The sequence below is a fragment of the Aspergillus wentii genome (genome assembly GCF_001890725.1).
Source record: "Aspergillus wentii DTO 134E9 unplaced genomic scaffold ASPWEscaffold_6, whole genome shotgun sequence".
NCBI classification, from domain to species: domain Eukaryota; kingdom Fungi; phylum Ascomycota; class Eurotiomycetes; order Eurotiales; family Aspergillaceae; genus Aspergillus; species Aspergillus wentii.
Genome location: NW_024467837.1, coordinates 353,500 through 372,497, shown reverse-complemented (window position 1 = coordinate 372,497; position 18,998 = coordinate 353,500). Strand labels below are relative to the sequence as shown.

Genomic DNA, 18,998 nt, shown 5'->3' with positions numbered 1-18,998 from the left:
CGTAGTATCAATTCAATATAATTCCATTTACTCTATAACAGCATTCTGATATAGATAATAACATCAATTTCATCATGAGCAGACTCAATTGATTCTGTTGACTTCAATCTCAGTCCAACTAGCGATAACCGAAAGTCTGCACAGCCTCCCCGCCATGCGCTATCCTATATATAGACCACCAGAAGAGTGTTTATTATTTAGATCGTCCAGAAACCAGCAAAAGAGCCAGTGGGAAACAGGCAAAATATGTTTGCCTTGAGATATGGAGAAAACAGCATCGGTGCCGAGATGTTAGTTTATTTCTTAAGTTATGGTTAAGGGTCCTCCATCCTCGACTAGTGACTAACATGCATGGTGTCGGCTGTGATCATGCGTCTTTTTCTTTTCTTTTCTTTTGCTTCATATTTGGTTCCAGATAGGAATTAATGTCGGTTGCCTGTTCCTGGTGTTTATTATTAGATTGTTTGGGGATATGTTTGAATGGATGTTATGGTGGGCTCTTAGGTCACGATGAGGTCAAGGTTGTCTTGATTGGGTCGGAATCGATCGACTCCGCACTTCGACCTCTTTGGATCTCATCTTCAATTCATCCTCTCGAATAACCTCGAATAACTACAGATTCAGTTACTCATATCGATGGCTCGAGCCGCGGTTGGGAAAATGTCCTGGGAAAAATACGCCCTGCGGCCCGTCCAGGATGCATCTCCGGTCACGCTTCCGGTCTTCATCTACGGCACTGCATGGAAGAAAGACCAGACGGCAGATTTAGTGCATCAAGCTCTTCAGGCTGGTTTCCGTGCAGTGGATACAGCCGCCCAGCCGAAGCATTATCGCGAAGACTTGGTGGGTGAAGGGATCCGCAGAGCCATTCACGATGGGACTGTCCGACGTGAAGATCTCCATGTGAGTTGTGTTGAGTTGTGTTGGGCTTTTCTAATTTTAGGAAAATGCTCAATGTAACCCCCATCTAATCCATGTCATGCATGTCTTGGCTAATTCATGTGTTCAGCTTCAAACCAAGTTCACCTCTGTTCAAGGGCAGAGTCCTGATAACATGCCATATGATCCCACGGCGTCGGTGGCGGACCAAGTCCACGCCTCGATCAACTCGTCATTTAAGCACCTCCGTCCGTCTGATGACCCGGAGAGTGCAAAGGATGCATACATCGACATGCTTATCCTGCATTCTCCTTTGTTGACCATGGCTAAGACTATAGAGGCCTGGCGGGCATTTGAGACTTATGTCCCTCACCGGATTCGCAATCTAGGCATTTCCAACTGCACCTTGCCTGTTCTTAAAGAACTATTCTCCCAGGTCACAGTGAAACCAGCCGTTGTGCAGAATCGTTTCTATGAAGGGACGCAGTTTGATGTCCCATTGCGTGGTTTCTGTCGTGACAACGATATTATCTATGAGAGCTTTTGGACTCTGACAGCCAACCCGGAGTTAGTTCGGAGTGATTCGGTCCAGTCCCTTGCTGGCCATGCAGGCATCAGTCCTGCTGCTGCCTTGTACTCTCTTGTTTTGGGCCTGAAGCAAACCACGATCTTGAATGGGACGACAAACAGCGATCGTATGGCTGCGGACTTGGCTTCCATTAAGAAAGTAGAGCGACTGGCCAAGGAACAGCCGGACTGGTGGGAGAAGATACTTGCTAGCTTTCAAGAGCTCATTGGCGATCGTATATAGATATTCTGAATATCAACATATCCTCAACAAATCAATTCCTATGAATGTAGTTAAATATAAAAAGAGTCAATCATTGAAAATGGTTTGATAGGACCCGCTGACTCATCCCTCTGGCCAATCAGCAGCCGCGACAGACATTGACCTCATCCTCGCCGCCAAAATGACACTGGATTAATTCCAAGTCTTGCTTGGTTTCGCTTTTTCCCTCCAACGCGCCATCCAGAGGAGTCGGGCTCAGATCCTGTTTTTCATCCACAAACTTCCCTTTTTCTGCTTTTCTTTTGTGGATAGACTGCGTTTGCGCTCCCTTCGCTTGGCATTTATCCACGTCTCTTCTTCATCCACACTGCCCGAAAGGGCCTTTTTTTTGGATGCTCTTTGCTACAGCCACTCGCCTCGCACGCCTCAACGCCTGAGGGGCAATTGGCTGCAGCGACGTTTTTCTCCCCCCAGACAAGTATCTTCCGTGATATAATCAGCGGAAATCACCTTCGAGTCTTCGTCATCTATCGCGTTCGCTTTTTTTGCGATAGCGTCTGTCGCGCCTGTCGCGTCTCCGCCATCGAAAGCCTTCGTTCCATCAACAAGCAAAAGCCGCTTTTTGTCGGCTGTCGAGCCTTCTGGGGGTGTTTTCTAGGTGTGACCGCTTGGAGCTTTCGCTATCGAAACGACGTTTACGACCTGGTTTGTTGTGATATATTTGGGATTTTTTTTTCTTTGTCGATAATTTGTGCCGCCATACGCTTTCCGATTACGATTACCCCCCATACACATACACGCTCGCCTCTCAACGACGATCAAAAAGTGATCATCCTTCTTCCCGCCCGGTCTCAGAACTTCAGCCTCGTTTGCTTTTGATCTAGCGCCGCAACGGAACTGCGTGGTCTTCATCCAAGTCGCTATTCTACCTCCCCCGACCGACCCGAGGCTCAAGTCGTTTGCGATGAGTCCTCAAGGAATAACCCGCAAAAGACCCGCCCCGGGCACATCGCCTGTCGTTAACCCTCAACTGGGTCCGATCTCCAACTACTCTTCCAACAACGGCTCCCAGCTATCAAACGATCAATTTCTGCAATGGGGCCAGAATCCAGCAGCCTCCGCCGCTGTCAACCCCTCATCTTTTCCCGACCCTAATGCTTATAACACCGCCGCTTATTCGACAAACGCTCAGGATGGTCCTGCGACCACCGCGACAGCCTCCGGTCAGCTTGCACGCAGACAACCGGGTAACCAGCTGATTAGCCGAAATCGTGGGTATGAACAACCGCCGGCACCCGTGGTAGAACAAGGTGGTTCTGGGGAAGGTGGATGGACGGAAAGCTTGGAGGAACTTTACCAGCGGGCAGCGGTTGCGAAGAGAGAATCACAAGCCAAGAGGAAACAAATACCCCCGTTCGTCCAGAAATTGAGCAGGTAGGTTTTCTATATTGGGCATTTTAAAGGGAATAAATGGCTGATGACTGATGATGATTCCAGTTTTCTAGATGAGTCAAAAAATACCGAGTTAATACGATGGTCTGACGATGGGAATTCGTTCATTGTTCTCGATGAAGATGAATTCGCAAAAACACTCATCCCGGAACTCTTCAAACACAACAACTACGCTTCCTTTGTCCGTCAATTGAATATGTATGGGTTTCATAAGAAGGTTGGACTTTCCGACAACTCGATGCGCGCGAGCGAGCGAAAGAACAAAAGCCCCAGCGAATACGCAAATCCATACTTTAAACGCGGTCATCCCGATTTGCTGTGGTTGATTCAGAAACCGAAGAACGCAGTGGGTCAGGGAAGTAAAGGTGGAAAAGGCAATGCTGTGCGCGTGAAGACGGAGGATATTGATGATGAAGGCGACGAGTATGGGGAAGACAGCTCGAATGCACCTCGAGACGACCGTGGTCGCGCTCGTAGTCAACTATCCCTGATTACCGGAGGTAGTGTTGTGCCAAACGATCAACTTTCAGGCGTCTATCGGGAATTACAAGCCATTCGCCAACAACAGCAGATTATCTCCAACACCATCACAAAACTGCGGAGAGAGCATGAACAACTCTACGCTCAAGCTGCTAATTTCCAGGAACAACATACTCGCCATGAGAATTCTATCAACGCAATCCTTACCTTCTTAGCGACAGTCTACAACCGGAGTCTACAGGGGCAGGAGGGACCGCAGAATCTTGCCAACTCGTTTGCTGGTGTTATTTCGCAAGATCAAGGGAATGTTGTCGATGTGGGCGATGAATACTCTCTTCTGGGGAGTTTGAACAGCCCTGCCGCACAAAGGTCGATGAAGAAACAACCACTACTACTAAAAGCGCCACCCGCTCCCGATAGTCGTGCTTCAACGGTCTCCCCCGCTATGAATGCATATGATGCACCACCCCGAAAACATGCCCGGCAAGCAAGTGCTTCCCAACCTGGTCACGTTGAAGAAGTTTTCGATAATAGCCCTCGACAAAAGAACGTCCCACCACCGCCGCCGCCGCAGAACCAGGAATATCCTAGTCAGCGAGACATCATGTCGGTGATTCAAAATTCCAATGCGCAAAACGGACTTGCGACAAGTTTCGCCGATTTTCCCAATGTCTTGTCGTCTCTTGAGACATCCGGCGGTAATGTCCCACTCACCCCGAACCAACGCGCTGATATGCTCCGACTCATGGCCAATGAAACGAATACGGCAGACCCTAATACCTCTTCTTCAAACAATAACGCTCTCATTACGCCAACACCACCACCTATGCCGCAAAACTATTCGGGTCGTCTTGCCAACACCCGGCAAGAGATCGACAACTTGGTGAAGATGCAAGCGGAACAAGATCGTTCCGTTCAGAACTTGACCAACCTTTTACAGCCGCTCAGTCCGACGGGGAACATCCCCGGCGTTGGGCATGATAATGGAAACGTGCCCCCTCCCCCACTTGACCTAGACCAGATATTCAGCAACGACTACTTCACCGATCTCGGAGAACTCGAAGAAAATAAAGCCAACCTGGCTTTTGGCGATTCAACGAACGCTGCACCAGGGACAGGCTCGCACGATCAAGGAATCAACAATGCGGATGACATGAAAGACGCCAATGACCTCTTTGATTTCGACCATATCCCCACAGACGGTGATTTATTTGATGGCACAAATCAACAAACCCCGGGGTACTTTAACAACTTTGACGGCGCAGGCTATGGAACCAGCACTGTCAACCCTAACCTCGGATCCGAAGCAAAAACCCCCGTAAAGAACAACAATAACAACCTCGACTCCGGCCGGATAGTTGAAACGCTCACAGACAGCGAAACAACCAGCCCCAGCAATACCGTCGATGATATCCCACAATACGGCGGCTCGGTAGCGGGCGATTCTCAGGGAGGTAAGGGAACCGGTGGTGGCGTAAAGCGGCGCAAGAAGGCTTGATTTGACTTTGCATCATCCATCTTTATCCACTCTCTTTTTTATTTTAAGACATCTTACTAACTGGGATGTGAGGGAAGAAAAAGAGAAGAACATGAAACGTGGACATGCACCGGATGGACTTGGAGTTCAAGATCAGAATCATAAGCGCTTCCATCGTTAAATAATTTTCTTTTTTTGTGACCCTTTTTTCCTTTTCAAAAACAACCCTATTATTTTTTTTACTACAGACGAGAGAAACCAAAACTATGGAGGAGTCGGATATACAGCAGCAACAGCAACAACGACTGCAAATATTTTTTATCAAGTTTCTTCCCGCTTCTTTAAAGTAATCTGGTTTTTCTTCGTTTCGGAGGATATGTTTCTGTGTGTGGATGACGAGATGAGTGGAGATGAGATGGAGAGGTTAACGAGAGGACATGAGATACGATCAAAATGGGAGCAATTTTTGTTTATATTTATGCTAAACAAGACTTTTTTTTGGTTTTATTTTATATTTTCTTTTCATCCTCGTTTTCTTATCGTTTATGGATATTGATTTTGGATTGATTGAATAAAGTACATATTCAAGACTGAGATTGAGATTCGACTTGCAACTTGCATATGCTTGCGTCTGCTTGTTACTTGTTACTATATATGACGTGCATAACAGATTGCATACATTACATATTCTCAAGAATGGATATTTTATCTTGATTCCAAGTTCTCTATAACGTAGATTTGGATTTCATCTGGTTATATCAACCTCATTTTCGAAATATATATGACCAACTTAATCAATCAGTCAGTCAATCATTTCCTCTTCTCCCGATCCCACTCCTTCTCCCCAACCCGTTCACGCTTTCGGTCCCGTTCACGATCTCTTTCCAGTCCCCTCCGTCGACCACCACCGACAATCTCCTTCTCACGTTCCCGCGGGTCAATGACGACCAATGAATCTGCATCGTCGGGGTGTTCGCGTTTCCATTTGAGATCTTTGCCCAGGGTATCTTTTCCGAAGCGGAGTTCGTGCGATAGCCAGTTCTCGTCACCTTGGTCGTTGGTGGCGGCGCCAGAAGCGGAATTGTCGCCTGTGGCTGAGGCGTTGGGGTCATCCCATGATTGGCACGATTGGCAGTTTGCGATGAAGTGGAGGTCGCAGAGTTGGGCTTCTTCGTCCTCTTGTTCTGGGGCTGGGTTGGTTGGTTTGCTGTCGTTGCTGTTGTTGTTTTTACTATTGGTAGTGGTTGAAGTGGAGGGTTTTGTGTCTGCGTTTTCGAGTTTGGCTTTGAAGGCGTTGAACATCTTCAAGGCGTCATCTTCGGTTGAGCTGCTGAAGCCTGTTATGCCGTTTGCATTGTTGGCTTTTCCTGCTGTGCGTTTGCGTCCTCGGATGGCGGTTTCGGGGATCATGGCTTCCAGGGCGGATTTCTTGGATCCGGTATCTGCTGGGCCTGTGGTGACGTTGCGTCGCATTGAGGCTTTGAGGGATTCGATTTGTTCGTTTGTTCGTGACAGCTTGGATGGTTTTGCCGAGGAGGATGGTTCTGGTGAGCGCACAGGAGATTCGGGATCAGGCAATGGGATCTGAGCTGCTGGGTCTGGGCTCTTGGGACGGTGTTTGCGCTCCACGGAAGGAGCTCGTTCTGGGGAGGGAGAGCGGGGTCGTTTTCGAGTTTGGGAGTCGGGCTTTTTGATGGTTTCCGGTGCCTTTTGGGGTGCTCCATTCGACATGTCAATATCGGTGTCGGTGACGAGGTTGGGGTTGAACTTGGGCTTGGCTGGTCGTATGGGCATATCCTCGTCGCCTTCGTCACCTCCAAAACTCAGCAATGTCTTGCCGCCCTTGGCATTCTTCTTCTTCTTTTTTGGAGCCGGCTTCTCGTCTGTTTTGGTTGCTGTCGCCGTGATTTGTCTCTTCTTGAGCTTCCCTGCGAGGGGTCCCAGTTCTCCAAGTTCGCAAGACGTCACTTTCACCGGGTACACAGGCCGCTCAGTACCCTCGATACGTTCTGCCTCCGCGATCTTCAAAACATTATAGATACTGTCGCCCTCAATCCGCCCAAACATGGTGCACTGCCCGTTCAACTCGCGCTCCGTGTTCGCCAACGTGATGAAGAATTGACTCCCGTACGTGCCATCCTCGCTCTTCGCCATCCCAACCAACCCACGTCGGTTGAAGCGTAATCGACTGTGAAGTTCATCTCGCAGGACAACTTTTTCATTGGGGTCACGGGCTTCCGGATCGTATTCGAATTCGGGGTACTCGTAGATGGAAGTTCCGCCTGATCCTGTACCTGTCGGGTCACCACCCTGAATGATGAAATCGGGGTCAATTCGGTGGAAGATGGTTCCGGCGTAGTAGTTGTCCATGCAATGTTGGAGGAAGTTCTTGCATGTTAGGGGCGTTTGGTTTGCGAAAAGGGCGATGTGAATAGGGCCGAACGTCGTGTTGAGCGTGGCGGATGCGGTAGCCGCTGGTTCGGTGGTGTAGTGTGAGGACATTATGAATGTGGTAGGCGTGGATATATGAGAATCGGGTCGTTTTCTTTCGATATATCCGGTGATGGGTTGCGGTTAAAGACACCGGAGGAGCTTGCGCTTCCGCGGAAGCTGTCAAGGTGTCGAGAGGACAGGGGTTGGTGTCTTGAATGTTTTAGCTGGACATAATCACAATCACAGAGCGATATTTTTGATTCAAACGGCGAACGGAGACATCACCCGGGAGTCGTGGGGAGAGCTGGAGAGCAATGAAAATAAAGATGGCGGAAGTCGAAGTCGGCCAAGTTGAAGCTTTCGGGGAAACTTTCAGTCGCGGTCACGTCATGTCACACGCCGTATTATTGCAGTAAACATTCACCATTTGGCCATATTCCACGAATATATTTTGTATAAAGAATGTTTATCTGCTAGACATGGGCATATTGATATTGCTACAGGTAGAATGCTTGAGAAAACATGATTTGTTTCAAACAATAAGTAATCCCCCAGCGTCAGACATTGAAATCGGAGTATACAAAGTAAAAACCATATCTGGGTCCATCCTGATTAGTATCTTAACGGTTGCTCTTGTTCTCAATAGATATTTCATATATAGACAGTAGTATATACAGTATATAAACATGCTTGGTCATGATAATATGTCCCAGATAAAATGCATCCAGCACATGACATTGCATGCAACTTTTAGATCCATCAATATACATCATTTATACATTATTACCACCCAAAGTCAAAAGGGTCTGGCAGGCCATACACATCACTATAGCATTGGTATGTATCGGGACAGCTACACGCAAATGTTAGCACCTTTCAGTTTCCTGGCAGACACGGACAAACTCACTAGACGGGATCCTGCCCGAATATAATATGCCACATGTATTCCATAACTCGTCCACTAACATCATCCGCCAGCTCAGTCTCCATGACCCATCGATGGTACATTTCATAGTCGCTCAAAGGGCGCTGCAAGACCTGCTTTTTCGACACGGCAAACTGAGCGCAGCAAGGTGTTGCAATGACCTCAGGGACTTCGGTGCCGTTGAAAAATAGGTTCCATGCTTCTGGGAATGCATGTTCTGTCCAGCGCCCTTCATCTGGAGGGTCACGGAATGGTCGGACTTCATCCGGGCAGCCAGGACTAGAAGTGCAGCGGAGATTGGCGTAGCCGTTGCGCTGGACGAATTCTGTCTGCAACATGTTGACGGTCTGGGGGTTGCTGTGCTCATCGAATTCGGTGTGCCAGGCTTGGGGAAAACCATCGCGATGGCTATGAAGGAAAACTATCGTGGAGGGGAGCCTATCGTAATGATCGATTATATACTGCAGGTATACATTGGCTTCCCTTCCCTTGTTTTTGACCACATGCAACGGTGCAGTTGGATCATCCACAATATAGATCGCATGATCCCAGCTAAAACAAGATATTTGTATGAGCCAACTCATTCTTTTCCCTGCAGATTTGGATAAGAAAAAAGTACTCACTCTGGTAAATCATCGATTACCCAGTCCGTGTTTTGGTCCTTCAATCTTCCTACAACCACAACCTGATCTTTTGTCTTTGTCTTTTCAGAAATGGGCTGACTGCCGGGCAATGCTTGCCCATCTTGCTCTGTTTTCTCAGGCGAGGATAGTTGTTCTGTTTCTGACTCGGGAGCTGCACTGGCTGGTGAGGTGGATGGTTGACTGCCGGTAGAACTAGTCTCAGAGCTCCCCTTTCCTTGCGTACTAGTCACCAGGTTGCGATACTGCTGCCACTGCGACTCGATGATGTCCAAGTGGCCTTTGAACCATAGCGCCGTGAAGATCAGCAGGACCGCCACGCCAACACGTAGGGGCGTCTTCATCATCTCACATGGATGGATCGCTAAAGATGAAAATATAAAATTCTCTTGCTTTAAATATAAGAAAATTAAAATGAAAAATAGAGAAGGTTGCAATTGGGTGTCGTTAACGTCATCGACCTAGGTTGATTCCGGCCCGCGAAGTAACCGCAATGAAAAGCAGAGAAGATAAGGTCAATGCAAGCGCAAGAAGCAGACGACACCATTATTATTAGTTTAAGTAATAAATGGCACTAATCAGGAACCAACCTAGAACTGTGACTATGCAGTGGGGCTGATGCTTGTATGGATGCGCACACATGCCTGTATCCTGACACATCGTGTAAACTCCAGAATTACTTTCCGCGAAAATAAGGAGGATGTGCTCATATACTTGGTGACGACTCGTCAGGTTCCACGCGTGCGACTATCTCAGCACAACCTCATGGGTTGCCATTGGCTGAAGACCCGGGAAGGCCACGATCAAAGAGAGGAGATCGACAGTACTATAAGATAATGTGGCCAGTAAGAAGGCTGACGGTTCGGGCGTGGAGCAGTGGTGAACTTCTCAACAAATGAAAAGTGCCTGGGAAGTTGGGATCACTCAAGCAATTAATTCAGTTTCCTGTCACACCACGAGGTTTAAACATAGATTACCCCTGGGCCTGCGATGGAAAAAGTATGTATCCCATATAAGTAAAAACCTCATAAAGAGCGCTGTGTACAATATCAAGACCGCGCTCGGTCATCGCCCGCTGAAACACTTGATTTTGGAGTGGGGGGATCCGTCCATCAGCACTTAGTGTTTGTATCTATGCATGTCAACGCGTCACTGACTTGGGGTCATTTAGGCTATTCCGGCCCCCATTTTTTGTCGTGAACCTATCAATGATATGGCAAATTTTATATGACCAAGGCTGTCCCAGCTCAATTTAAGACCCTCGTCATCTCATATCAGCCCTCATGAGAATCTAGTATAGGCTTATTTATTCTGTTGAATTGTGTGTCAGAAGCCAGAACCCTGTTAGATGGGTACTCGAACTTGCCTGTAGAGGGTCAACCGACACTGTCCTCAATATTCCGGCCTAGGCCTCTGATTCTAAACATCCTGTCATTTGTGTCCTTCTATATTCGCCTTTCCTGAAATGTAATGCGCATATCCGTTACACGGCTGGATGATATGATTGATTGCCATTTGGGTACTTGGACTAGTTGGTCGTGACTAAAATCCTGTTATATCAGGCTTATAATCACTTTGATGGGCAACCATGAATGCGCATCTTCAGTATCCGGCAATCAGTCTGTGTTGACGGATGGAGAGAAAGTCGAGTCTAGGTTGAAGAGGGGAAAGAAGATCCTCTGCCTAAACAAGTGACTTGTCTACCGGTAGCACGTGTTTACCTACCTACTTTGTACAGAGGCACGTGGGCTAGGCACTTTATGTCTTACTTTTCTTCTGACCACCACTACTCATGGCACGCTACTTAAAAATATCGCCCCTTTCCATCCCTGATTTCTTGCCATCGAGGTTTATCCAACTCCAAACTCCATTGTCTCGTCCACTATTCACCTGTCTACCTCAGAAGCTAAGGCTTTTCTCGTCTACACGGCTGGGCTCAGCCTCTTCTTACTCAACAGCAGGAATATCGCGCGATGAACATGCTACAAGCGACCATCATTTCCAGTATAACTGGATTGATGGCGCCGAGTCTCTGGAAAGGTACAATCCCGGTGGGTATCATCCCATCGTGATTGCCGAACACCGGACCCAGGTCTCTGTCACAGGTTGCGTAGATGGCTCGCGTCCGTCAAAATACATTTGGACGTGCTGAACAAGCGATACCGCATCGTGGACAAGCTGGGTTTTGGAGGTCATTCGACTGTTTGGCTTGCTCGAGACACTCACCTGGAGAACTATGTTGCTCTCAAAGTCGGCATAGCGGACTCGATTTCCCACGAGACTAAGAGTCTACGAGCTCTTTCGGCGCCAAAGCCATCTTCACTATCATTTGAACATCAAGGACGCACCTCAATCCCCTTTCCCCTAGACGAATTTGAGCTGCATGGTCCCAATGGAGTACATCGATGCTACACGATGAGCCCCGCACAATGTAATCTCAATGAGGCTTCTTATAGCCGTCTATTCCCTCTTGATGTTACGCGAGCACTCGCTGGCGGACTGACAATGGCCATTGCATATATACATTCACAAGGCTTCGTTCATGGAGGTTTGTCGTTGCAAGTTTGATTGCTTGAATCTATCATCTAATCTCTGTCTAGATGTCCATCTCAGCAATGTCTTAGTTAAGCTTCCATAAACCTTCAATCAATTGTCAATTGAGCAACTATATGAAGAATACGGCACACCTGAGACAGTCCCTATTACACAGCGCAATGGGGAACCGCTTCCACCCAACGTCCCAACAGAGGCAGTAATACCACTCTGGCTCGGAAAGTACGCAGGAGAGTTCTCTCTATCAGACACACAAGTGCTTCTTAGTGATTTTGGGGAGGCATTTGCCCCAGCCTTGGAGCTTCGCCGTGGAGAAGACTGCCACGCACCACTACCCATGCGGGCCCCAGAAGCCCGATTCGAGCCAAATACCCCGCTGTCATATCCATCAGATATATGGAGTCTGGCCGTAGCGATCTGGGAAATTATTGGTATGAAGGCTATTTTCAACAGCGAATTAGTGACTGCAGATGAGATTGTCTCTTCGCAAATCGATGTATTGGGTCCCATGCCTTCGGGCTGGTGGAAGAACTGGAAGGAACGTAGTAAGTTCTTTGATGAGGTTGGACGCCCAAATGAGGGTCGGTATGTATGGCCTTCGATTGACGAGGCATTTGAGGAAGGTGTGCAGAAGTATCGACGGAAGCTTGGAATGGGTGTGTTTGGTAAGGAGGAAGCAGGTGCCATTTTGGAGTTGATGCGCTGGATGTTGGAATTTCAGCCAGAGAAGCGACCAACGGCTCAGGATGTTCTCGAGTCGGAGTGGATGGTCAAATGGGCATTGCCTGACTTTGGGCGGAGTTTGCAGGTAAAGTAGGCGGCTGAACTATGATCAATTCAGGTATTTGGATATTAGTCTAGTATTTTATGGGGGCAGATTCGGGTTCCTGTAGGATTTGAATAGCTCTTTTTATTAAATTAATATCTCGACAACATGCTTTGCGTGCTTCATCCTCATAATTTCATGTTAAGCAGTAACCCATGACCCTCTCCATTCGTGAACGTCAAGACATCCCATCGTTTCAATTAAGCTAGCTTCGTCTCAAACTTCTGGAAGATCTATCTTTTTTAAGTTAGACCTTTGAAACATCCTCTGCCTCCGTGACAATAGACACTTCTTCCTTGGGGGGAGCAACGTTCCTCTTCTTTGTAATTCTAAACCCACCCACAAAGAAGAAAATAGCCTGGAGTCCAAGAATCACCGCAAGTGTCACCATGGCACCGACAACACCCGCCACAGCCTTCGACATACCACCCGATTTCGACGACACAGAATCCGCATTGGCAGACGAGTCCGAGCCGGAGCTGGAGCTGGAGGCCGAGGCACATTCGCCATCAGTGTTACCGCAAACTTGGCACCACTCATCCTTGGAGGTGACGGCGATTTTGTTCGTCTGGTCGACGAAGTCAGACCAGGGGATTGTGGTGCTGGATTGGCCGTAAAGGGGGTACTCTGTGGGGGTGGATGTTCCGGTGATGGTTCCGTTGTGGAAGAGGAATCGCACGCTGATCTCAGATGTCGAAGGGAACTCGTCGGATGTTGAATTGGTTACGAGTTCCCAGGTCATGGAGGAGGCGTAATCTGGGATTCCTGTGAAAGCAACGTCGACAGAAGGCAGTTGGGCCAGACCAAAGTATGAGAGGAAGGTTGCGTAGGCACCAAACTCGACGTTCAGCTTTGTTTTGGCCTTGGAAGTGATGGTTTTGTTGAGACCTTTGAGGACGGATGCGGCTAGGGTAGATCCTGCGATTGCGCGGATAGTCTCTGATTCATTGTATGCCAGGTTGTATTCGTGGCTGTTTGCCAGCACCAACAACTGATGTCTGACATCGGAAGTCAGCAGTTCCGATGATGGGATGTCGCTGGTCGAGTTGTGGATCCATCCAACGTTAAGGTAGTCGAAGATGGTGTAGGCATTCTTGAAGGTCATTTTGGACTCTGTGAAAGTTGAGTTCAGCACCGGGGAGAGCGATCCGTAAAAGTCTTTGGTAGAGTCAAGCAGCGAGTTGTATAGCGAGGATGTATAGTAGTTGTTGCTGCTGACCACTGCCTTTGAGCAACCAGTAGCATCCTGGAGCCAGGTGTTGTCCTCGCTACCAGCATTCGTATCGGTGATTTCGAGGGGAATGAGCTGGTAACCGTTCAACGGTGCTGAAACCGAGCTTCCATTACCCAGGGTCTGGCTAGCAGATGTTCCAACTGGGGGATAGACACCCTGCAGGAAGCCAGTGGCAGAGTTCTGAAGAACTTTATCGGATGGAGCAGATGCAGTGATCTGGTTTTGGTCGACAATCTCCTCGCTGATACCGGCAATCTGCAGCGATGAGGTTGAGGAAATGTATCGGTCATGATAGTAGCTTCCAGCAAGGTAAACCTCCTGGTATCCAAGGTCGGTGAGCTGGGTGTCGGAAAGGACCTTAGGAGTCCTGTCACCATGGCGAGCAAAGATAAAGGCACCCAGGACCTTCTCCGCGGAGGCCATTGGCATGGCCATCAGGGCCAACACAAGACTGGAAGACTGCAAAGAGACCCGCATTGTGAGAAGGACGGAGCCAGTTAAAGGCAGGATATTTTGAAAGAATCTGCGGTAATTCAAGGGCAAAACTGAGCAGAAAAAAAGAATTCACCAGTGCACTAGAGTAGTTATATGTGCTGTAGTGAAAAACAACCCGCGGAGAAGAGTGTTATCATGATGACTTTTGCATCTCCAAGGCGGGGTCTGCAGGCCATCCAACGCCAAGGACGTCTATAGCAAAAAACATGGCCGATAGAGGAAGCGAGTCCCGTGGTACTGCAGAAGCTTGCCTGGTCTTTGCAACTGCAGGGACCGGAATTGCCTGAAACGTCTGGACGGCGCGGGGGAATCGCCAGGATTGATATTGGGGATGGAAACCATTAGCTAATGTGTATGTGATAACGATTGGGTTTCGTTTGGAGGGCTTGAGTCCGCGGATCTTGGCCAAAGCATCGTGAATGCCGCAGTCGGAGAATTCCGGTGAGAACATGAGACGTCCTCGAAAAGATTTAATCTCAGTGGAATGTGTATCAGGTCTGATAAGATTAAGCAGTGACTTTATCTTGTGGTACGCAGCACGACATATCTATTTTCTACGTAGGGTGGAGAGAAGATATTCTCCGTTGATGCTGATTTTCAGGGACTTCCCCACCTGCGGGGGCGCGGAGTGAATGCCTGGGGGTTCTATCTGAGTGGAAGCAAATGAAAGATAACGATAAAATGGACAAGGAAAAAAAGCAAATAATATCTCGAGCTAAAAAGTCGAATTCCCAGTACCGTTTTGCTAAAGAAGCAACTTGAACACGATTTCAGAAAAATAAAAATAAAAAAGATATTGGCGCTGCCCGGAATCGAACCGGGGCTGGCACGGCCACAACGTGACGTCATACCACTAGACCACAGCACCTGTTTTCACGTGATAGCATCAATATTTAAGAGATTGTTAGGGCAGACCATACAATCCAGACCAAAAAAGAGACGATCACTTCCATGTGATCACTTCCTACTCGTGTGCTTTGTAGCCTGGGACCAATTCGTCCTCAACGGATTCTGAAAAAAGGATAGCAAAGCCAAAAATAAAAAAGAATAACAAAAGATTAATCTCCGGTACGGGGAATCGAACCCCGGGCTGCTCGGTGAAAACGAGCGATGTTAACCACTACACCATGCCGGATTAAGATGCAATTTCGTTCAGATATTGACCTCTTGTTCCAAAACAAAGGTTTTGTTGTCCTCATCGTGTAGCCCTAATGCTTAGAGGAGTGATGGGCGAAGTGAATGGAACTTTTTAATGCGTTCTGGTCGAATCAGATACTTAGTGATTATAGAATTCTATTTCCAAAGCATCACTAATCCAATTCCACTGGTATTTACTCCCTTGTAGCAATTAATCTGACGTTTATGACATTATTCTGCGGTTATATATTTAGGTTTGCATGTAGGATATTATTCCCAATGCTCACCTGCGTAAGCGTCATTCATCCAATACAATAATGGAAGTATGCAGGAATAAACATAGATTCTATAGAACGAGAATACACAACGGCGACAATGGCACACATACAGGCCGCGCCAAACAAAGAGTCAACTCTCCCGGCTGTCTGCCTAGGCATACGTTGTTGGGGATAAGAAGAGGATCCAATAGAAGCCAAGCAACAATCGCTCGTATTATATTACCGCAGCGTTACAACACTGGCCTCCACTTAGAATGAACAAAGGTAATAGAGACATAAGTACGTATCGATGCTTTTCAAGTAAATGACAAAGATCGAGGACTAATAAGGTATCGCTAACATAAATGCAAAATAGAAGTTTATCGCTTATCCCCCATCAGCTCGCACCCATTTCGTACAACACCGACTAATCCTCCTGTCTGCATCACCTCCGATCCTCCCCCAGATAATCTCCACTCAATCTCAGCAAGACCCTCCAGCCAGGTAACTCTCGTCTGGGCAGGGACCTCGAGCTGCTGCAGCTGATCCCCAAGAGCTGACAGAATATCGGCTAGGGCAAGACCTTTGTTCATCTTAAGCGTATTGACGGTATTAAGACATGATGTGACGTCGCTGGTGGAGAGAAGAGTAGCCATGATTTCCTGGATATCTGATGGGTGAGGGGCAGCAATGCAGTCGTAAATCGTCTCGTTGGTAATCATTTCCGGCTCTGGAGATGGCTGGTCCTTAGGAGCATTCTTCATAGGAAGGGGTTTACCTGAGGTCAGAGTTAGTAACTAAATTCCAAGAACCGAAAAGATAAATGGTCACTTACTGCTTGCATGACAGGCCTGTAGTACGTTCAGGGCACGACGCATATCACCCTTGCTCAGTGTCACCAAGCTATCGACCGCCTCTGGTTGTATATTCACTTGCTCCTTCTCAACCACATGGTCAACCAAGACCCTAATGTCGGCTTCCTTCAAAGGACTGAATCTAAACCGGGTACACCGGGAAAGAAGAGCGGGCGACAGTTTGTGAGTATAGTTGGCAATGATGCAGAATCTTGTGTTGGCGGTGTATCGCTCCATGATTCGACGCAGGGCCATCTGTGCAGTAGATGTCATGGCGTCTGCTTCATCGAGGACGATCAACTTAAACGCCCCGAGTGCGGAGCCGCTAGGTGTTGTCGAGGGTGCCATTGAGAAAATTTGCTTTGTGCCTAGAGCAAGGTGAGCTTATTGTTCGCTTTCCATAGGGCCTTCACATGTACGAACTGGCAAAAGTCTTGATCTGTTCCCGAACGACATCAATACCTCTGTCGTCACTTGCATTGAGCTCAAGCACCATTTGTCGCATATTCTTGCTGCCGTATATCCGCCTTGCGAGCGCAAGAATTGTAGATGTTTTACCAGTTCCAGGGGGGCCGTAGAGAAGGAGATGAGGCAATCGCTATTGCAAGTCTGAGCAGTTATTCAATTTCAAAGTATGGGTGAGCACGTACGTTCATGTCAACGAATTTGTTAATCGTAGCTAGGATATCCTGGTGTCCGGAGACATCGTCGAGGGTATTTGGGCGATATTTTTCCACCCTAGAAAGTCAGCTTGATATCTCAAAGTATACCGGAGAAAGCACTCACCAAGGAAGATTATCTTGAGCTCCAACTGGTAAATCGGCAGCAGTCCTCTTAGCTTTTCCATTCGCATTGTCCGAACTGAACTGAACCGCGTCCTTGGGAGCGTCCACGTCCATCTCATCCTCGTAGTCCGACATTATGAAAAGCGACGAAAAAAGGAATACAAAGGAAAAGGTAATTTCAACTCAAGCGGAATGCTCAATTAGTTCAGATAGCGATATTGCAGTGCGCAGAATCGAATGATGAAAGTCGACGCGTCGAAAACCTCCACCGCGTAAAGAGGTTCGGCGCCGGAAAATCATGTGGAAGCAGCCTGATGGTGATGACATGCGAACCTCCGTTGTCTGGCAGCACCGCCAACGTTGTCCATCTCCGCCGTTGTTTTTGTTCGACAATCGTCGTTAGACAGGCTCTAGAGGGGTTGAATACTATCACAATACTCAATCAAAATGCCGGTATGCAGACTTCACCTGATATACCCCTCCGTCTGGGATTTCCCCTATTCGGCCTCGCTGACGTCGTCCTAGGCATACCACTCCATCTTCCTTGAGGACCGGGATGTCCCCGTACTAGGTATGCCGAAAGCTCCTCTCTCTGCGCCTTCCATACAGAATACAACACCATGTTGAAGGAAATGCGATAGAACCCAGCAACTGACCTTGATACCACCTACTTTCTCACCAGGCAACTTCCCAATCCTCCCCCTCCGCACCCGCACTCGCGGCCCCGCATACACACTCCCCCCGCTACCTGCCAACACCACCGACCTCGACGTGCCCCCAGACAGCGAGTCCTACGACTGTGTGGATGAAATCCTATCTCTTTTCCGCGCCAATGTTCTGTTCCGTAACTTTGAAATCAATGGTCCCGCCGACCGCATGCTCATCTATGGAACCTTGTTTATCAGCGAGTGCCTGGGGAAGGTCAAGCCGACAATGACATCTCGTGATGCAGAGAAGGTAGACGACCAGGTCCCATAATGGTTTGCTTCGGAAATCGATGAGGCTAATGGGATTAATCTGTTAGGCCCTGATCAATGCTGCGCTCGACCATTTCGCCATCCCGGGTGACGCATCTTTCCCGCTCAACCAAGCCTTCGAGCCCCCACGGGATCGTCAAGATGCAGAGACATTGAGGCAGTATGTGCAATATGAAAGTTCGATTGATGCAAATACCGGTGCTGATTAGTGTTCCCGTTTCCAGATACATCTCCCAAGTGCGGCAGGAGACTGCCATTCGGTTGCATGCTAGATTATACCCTGGCGGTGTTGGTCCCTCGAAGGTAAGTTCCAGCAAATTTATTTATACATTCCAATGGAATTTATGTCTAATGTGATAATGCAGTGGTGGCTCAGCTTCGCGAAGAGGAAGTTCATGGGAAAGAGCTTTTAGATGATATAGAGGTGGTGCTTTTTGGTTGGTCATCAAGTTCAGCGTATGAAAGAGAAACCTTTTCAGCTTATTTCCCGCTTCGTTTATGGGGTATTGTGGCATGATCCGGTATCCTGTCCAGGCCAATGCTGGAGGAAATTGGCTGGCGCAAACTACCGAGAGTAAGTAGCAGTTGTTTTCGAATGGTCTCAATGCCTAGTCTACCAATGCGACAGCACCAGGCCAGACGTCATGTCTATAGTTTATCCTTTACTTTTGTCTGTACTCCAATGATTGGTTTGATGTTATGCCTTGTCTGAGTATTCTCAAAACTTGTTCATTGTCACATGAGATTATGCAAAGAAACATCATATGGCGTATCTCCATCCATGGTTGACCGCTTGGATCTAG

At 48.0% G+C, this 18,998-nt stretch overlaps 8 protein-coding genes and 2 non-coding genes across 10 annotated transcripts; 4 read left to right on the top strand and 6 right to left on the bottom strand.

The window, feature by feature from the left end:
* The first annotated feature begins 230 nt into the window (after positions 1–230).
* ASPWEDRAFT_42781 (putative aldo-keto reductase (AKR)) lies at positions 231–1,718 on the top strand. The gene is made up of 2 exons (XM_040835862.1): positions 231–903; positions 1,010–1,718. The coding sequence occupies exons 1-2, from the start codon at positions 661–663 to the stop codon at positions 1,688–1,690; spliced, it is 924 nt and encodes a 307-aa protein (XP_040686432.1). The 5' UTR covers positions 231–660; the 3' UTR covers positions 1,691–1,718.
* Positions 1,719–2,633: 915 nt separating this feature from the next.
* ASPWEDRAFT_29899 (heat shock factor family protein) lies at positions 2,634–5,099 on the top strand (the record flags this gene model as incomplete). The annotated part of the gene is made up of 2 exons (XM_040833339.1): positions 2,634–3,103; positions 3,167–5,099. 2 exons carry the CDS (start codon positions 2,634–2,636, stop codon positions 5,097–5,099), a joined length of 2,403 nt encoding a protein of 800 aa, XP_040686431.1.
* Positions 5,100–5,626: 527 nt separating this feature from the next.
* cwc27 (putative peptidyl-prolyl cis-trans isomerase) lies at positions 5,627–7,816 on the bottom strand. The gene has a single exon (XM_040835861.1). The coding sequence runs from the start codon at positions 7,578–7,580 to the stop codon at positions 5,889–5,891; it is 1,692 nt and encodes a 563-aa protein (XP_040686430.1). The 5' UTR covers positions 7,581–7,816; the 3' UTR covers positions 5,627–5,888.
* Positions 7,817–8,294: 478 nt separating this feature from the next.
* ASPWEDRAFT_115648 (DUF3431 domain-containing protein) lies at positions 8,295–9,421 on the bottom strand (the record flags this gene model as incomplete). The annotated part of the gene is made up of 3 exons (XM_040828601.1): positions 8,295–8,364; positions 8,419–8,988; positions 9,060–9,421. The coding sequence occupies 3 exons, from the start codon at positions 9,419–9,421 to the stop codon at positions 8,295–8,297; spliced, it is 1,002 nt and encodes a 333-aa protein (XP_040686429.1).
* Positions 9,422–10,665: 1,244 nt separating this feature from the next.
* Positions 10,666–12,447, top strand: ASPWEDRAFT_52896 (uncharacterized protein; the record flags this gene model as incomplete). The annotated part of the gene is made up of 4 exons (XM_040837797.1): positions 10,666–10,696; positions 11,039–11,145; positions 11,235–11,625; positions 11,753–12,447. The coding sequence occupies 4 exons, from the start codon at positions 10,666–10,668 to the stop codon at positions 12,445–12,447; spliced, it is 1,224 nt and encodes a 407-aa protein (XP_040686428.1).
* Positions 12,448–12,703: 256 nt separating this feature from the next.
* ASPWEDRAFT_115145 (uncharacterized protein) lies at positions 12,704–14,125 on the bottom strand (the record flags this gene model as incomplete). The annotated part of the gene is made up of 1 exon (XM_040828557.1): positions 12,704–14,125. The coding sequence occupies one exon, from the start codon at positions 14,123–14,125 to the stop codon at positions 12,704–12,706; it is 1,422 nt and encodes a 473-aa protein (XP_040686427.1).
* Positions 14,126–14,982: 857 nt separating this feature from the next.
* Positions 14,983–15,053, bottom strand: ASPWEDRAFT_t158. The gene has a single exon. It is a non-coding gene; the product is annotated as a tRNA-His (tRNA).
* Positions 15,054–15,248: 195 nt separating this feature from the next.
* ASPWEDRAFT_t157 lies at positions 15,249–15,320 on the bottom strand. The gene has a single exon. It is a non-coding gene; the product is annotated as a tRNA-Glu (tRNA).
* Positions 15,321–15,795: 475 nt separating this feature from the next.
* On the bottom strand, positions 15,796–17,590 carry ASPWEDRAFT_42773 (replication factor C subunit 3). The gene is made up of 5 exons (XM_040835860.1): positions 17,220–17,590; positions 17,084–17,171; positions 16,857–17,031; positions 16,415–16,801; positions 15,796–16,357 (listed from the first exon to the last, which is right to left on the bottom strand). The coding sequence occupies exons 1-5, from the start codon at positions 17,351–17,353 to the stop codon at positions 15,960–15,962; spliced, it is 1,182 nt and encodes a 393-aa protein (XP_040686426.1). The 5' UTR covers positions 17,354–17,590; the 3' UTR covers positions 15,796–15,959.
* Positions 17,591–17,665: 75 nt separating this feature from the next.
* On the top strand, positions 17,666–18,608 carry ASPWEDRAFT_174194 (actin-related protein 2/3 complex subunit 3; the record flags this gene model as incomplete). Its single annotated transcript, XM_040831191.1, has 6 exons — positions 17,666–17,671; positions 17,744–17,789; positions 17,901–18,175; positions 18,243–18,355; positions 18,420–18,498; positions 18,561–18,608. 6 exons carry the CDS (start codon positions 17,666–17,668, stop codon positions 18,606–18,608), a joined length of 567 nt encoding a protein of 188 aa, XP_040686425.1.
* Between the last annotated feature and the right edge of the window lie 390 nt (positions 18,609–18,998).

What these genes read in the sequence shown, in the direction of transcription:
- ASPWEDRAFT_42781 (XM_040835862.1), top strand. Translation starts at nt 661, where the DNA reads ATGTCCTGGGAAAAATACGCCCTGCGGCCCGTCCAGGATGCATCTCCG. An exon ending in TCCGACGTGAAGATCTCCAT is followed by an intron (nt 904 to 1,009) that starts GTGAGTTGTGTT and finishes TCATGTGTTCAG; the next exon opens with CTTCAAACCAAGTTCACCTC.
- cwc27 (XM_040835861.1), bottom strand. Translation starts at nt 7,580, where the DNA reads ATGTCCTCACACTACACCACCGAACCAGCGGCTACCGCATCCGCCACG.
- ASPWEDRAFT_42773 (XM_040835860.1), bottom strand. Translation starts at nt 17,353, where the DNA reads ATGTCGGACTACGAGGATGAGATGGACGTGGACGCTCCCAAGGACGCG. An exon ending in GCTCAAGATAATCTTCCTTG is followed by an intron (nt 17,172 to 17,219) that starts GTGAGTGCTTTC and finishes CTGACTTTCTAG; the next exon opens with GGTGGAAAAATATCGCCCAA. An exon ending in ACAGATCAAGACTTTTGCCA is followed by an intron (nt 16,802 to 16,856) that starts GTTCGTACATGT and finishes ACCTTGCTCTAG; the next exon opens with GCACAAAGCAAATTTTCTCA.